The 1,488-nt window shown below is 48.1% G+C and overlaps 1 protein-coding gene across 1 annotated transcript; it reads left to right on the top strand.

Moving 5' to 3' along the window:
- Positions 1 to 190: 190 nt before the first annotated feature.
- Pmar_PMAR026859 (hypothetical protein) lies at positions 191 to 539 on the top strand (the record flags this gene model as incomplete). Its single annotated transcript, XM_002781512.1, has 1 exon — positions 191 to 539. A coding segment is annotated over one exon (349 nt), but the record flags the coding sequence as incomplete, so codon positions are not given.
- Between the last annotated feature and the right edge of the window lie 949 nt (positions 540 to 1,488).

Genomic DNA, 1,488 nt, shown 5'->3' with positions numbered 1-1,488 from the left:
TGAATGGGACGGTTTCATTGCTGCCAGTGCGATCTCCATGGCGTAGTGTGGCGGTGAACGTGCTCATGGTATTGGCATAAAGATCGCAAAGACGCTTCTGAGGAGCCAAGCGGGATTTGTGGGACGACGACGTCCGCGACGCAAGGACGATGTCGATTTGGAGAGTATCTGCAGGGAGGTAACGTTCCTGATGAATACTCGTCCGTTGGATTATGCTAACTCTGACGAGCCATCTGGCGAGTTTGTCGTGGTTACGCCTGATCAATTGGCTCGTGGATTTACTCGTAAGCGAGGTTGCGTCCTCGCTGGTGGCTCTTCTACTCTTCCTATTTCTCACCGCGTTAGAGCAGTGCGGTGTTATTTCCTGAATGAGATGTTCCGCGACATGAGGATGGCTGTCGCTCGCTCTATGGGGTACCAGAGCTTGAAGAACAAGATCCTGAAGCCTACGATTGGTGACCCAGTGCTGATCTACCATCCGGAAAAGAAGCTGAGCCCCGGATACCGTTTGGGTCATGTGAAGGATCTGCTAGATGAAGGTAGAAGGATCCGTATTGTCTTAACTGACGGTAGCGTTGTTGATCATCATCACTATAATGTTGTGCCGATTCTGCATCACCCTCAATTGTCGGGGCAGAGGGGGCGTATTGAGGATTGACGAGCCCGGTCTTGCTTTGTTCGTGCGTGCAGTCCTGTGTACGTGCGTGCCCCGCAATTGATGGTGTTTTTTCCCTGAGCCATTATATTAAATGACATTGATACGCTCAATCTCAGTTTCACAACCGTAAACTTGTCTACTCGTTGTTAATAAAATCACTCAGGCAAGCTGGCCAGAGTACGGATTTCCATGTAGTTTTCACATTTAGAGTATCCATCATGAGCATACAACTTGTATGATACGAGTATCCAATCCGGCCTCTGTTGAAGGAATCACTCGAAATTCCTATGCAGACTCTATTGATTCCCTCTGGATTGAGGGAAGCCAGGATGGGCGATTGATGTGAAAATCTCGGGAAGCGCACTGCGAAGAATTAATGCTGGTCGCTGAAATGTCTGGGCTGAATATGCTACACTTGGATGAAGTCGCGGCTCTGCATCACACCGTGCTGGATGCGATGTTGACAGTACTGAAATTGATCCATCAGCAACCTACCAGTCAAATGACTTTTGGATGTCTACCAATGGTGTTCATCGGTCATCCATGCCAACTCGACAGAGTATAATCGTAATGTTTGGTAGCGCAACGTGATAAGGGTGATTTACCATGCGGAGACGCCGTTGTTCCTTGAAATTATTCCATCAGTATTTCCTACGCCTCACGGCGACTGGATTCGCATGCCATTGCGTCGCACTCTCAGGTACATCAACTCAATTACAGTCACTCGAAGACTTTAGTATAAGGTGGTCAAAGAGGAGAAAGATATGTGTCGGTCACACAGGACAGAGTGAAAGGAATGAATGAGAATGGTCAACTTTGGTACAGCAACT

Source organism: Perkinsus marinus (assembly GCF_000006405.1).
Source record: "Perkinsus marinus ATCC 50983 genomic scaffold scf_1104296942016, whole genome shotgun sequence".
In the NCBI taxonomy this organism is placed as follows: Eukaryota; Perkinsozoa; order Perkinsida; family Perkinsidae; genus Perkinsus; species Perkinsus marinus.
Note: the sequence above shows the minus strand (reverse complement) of the source record. Positions and strands in the feature narration are given on the sequence as shown.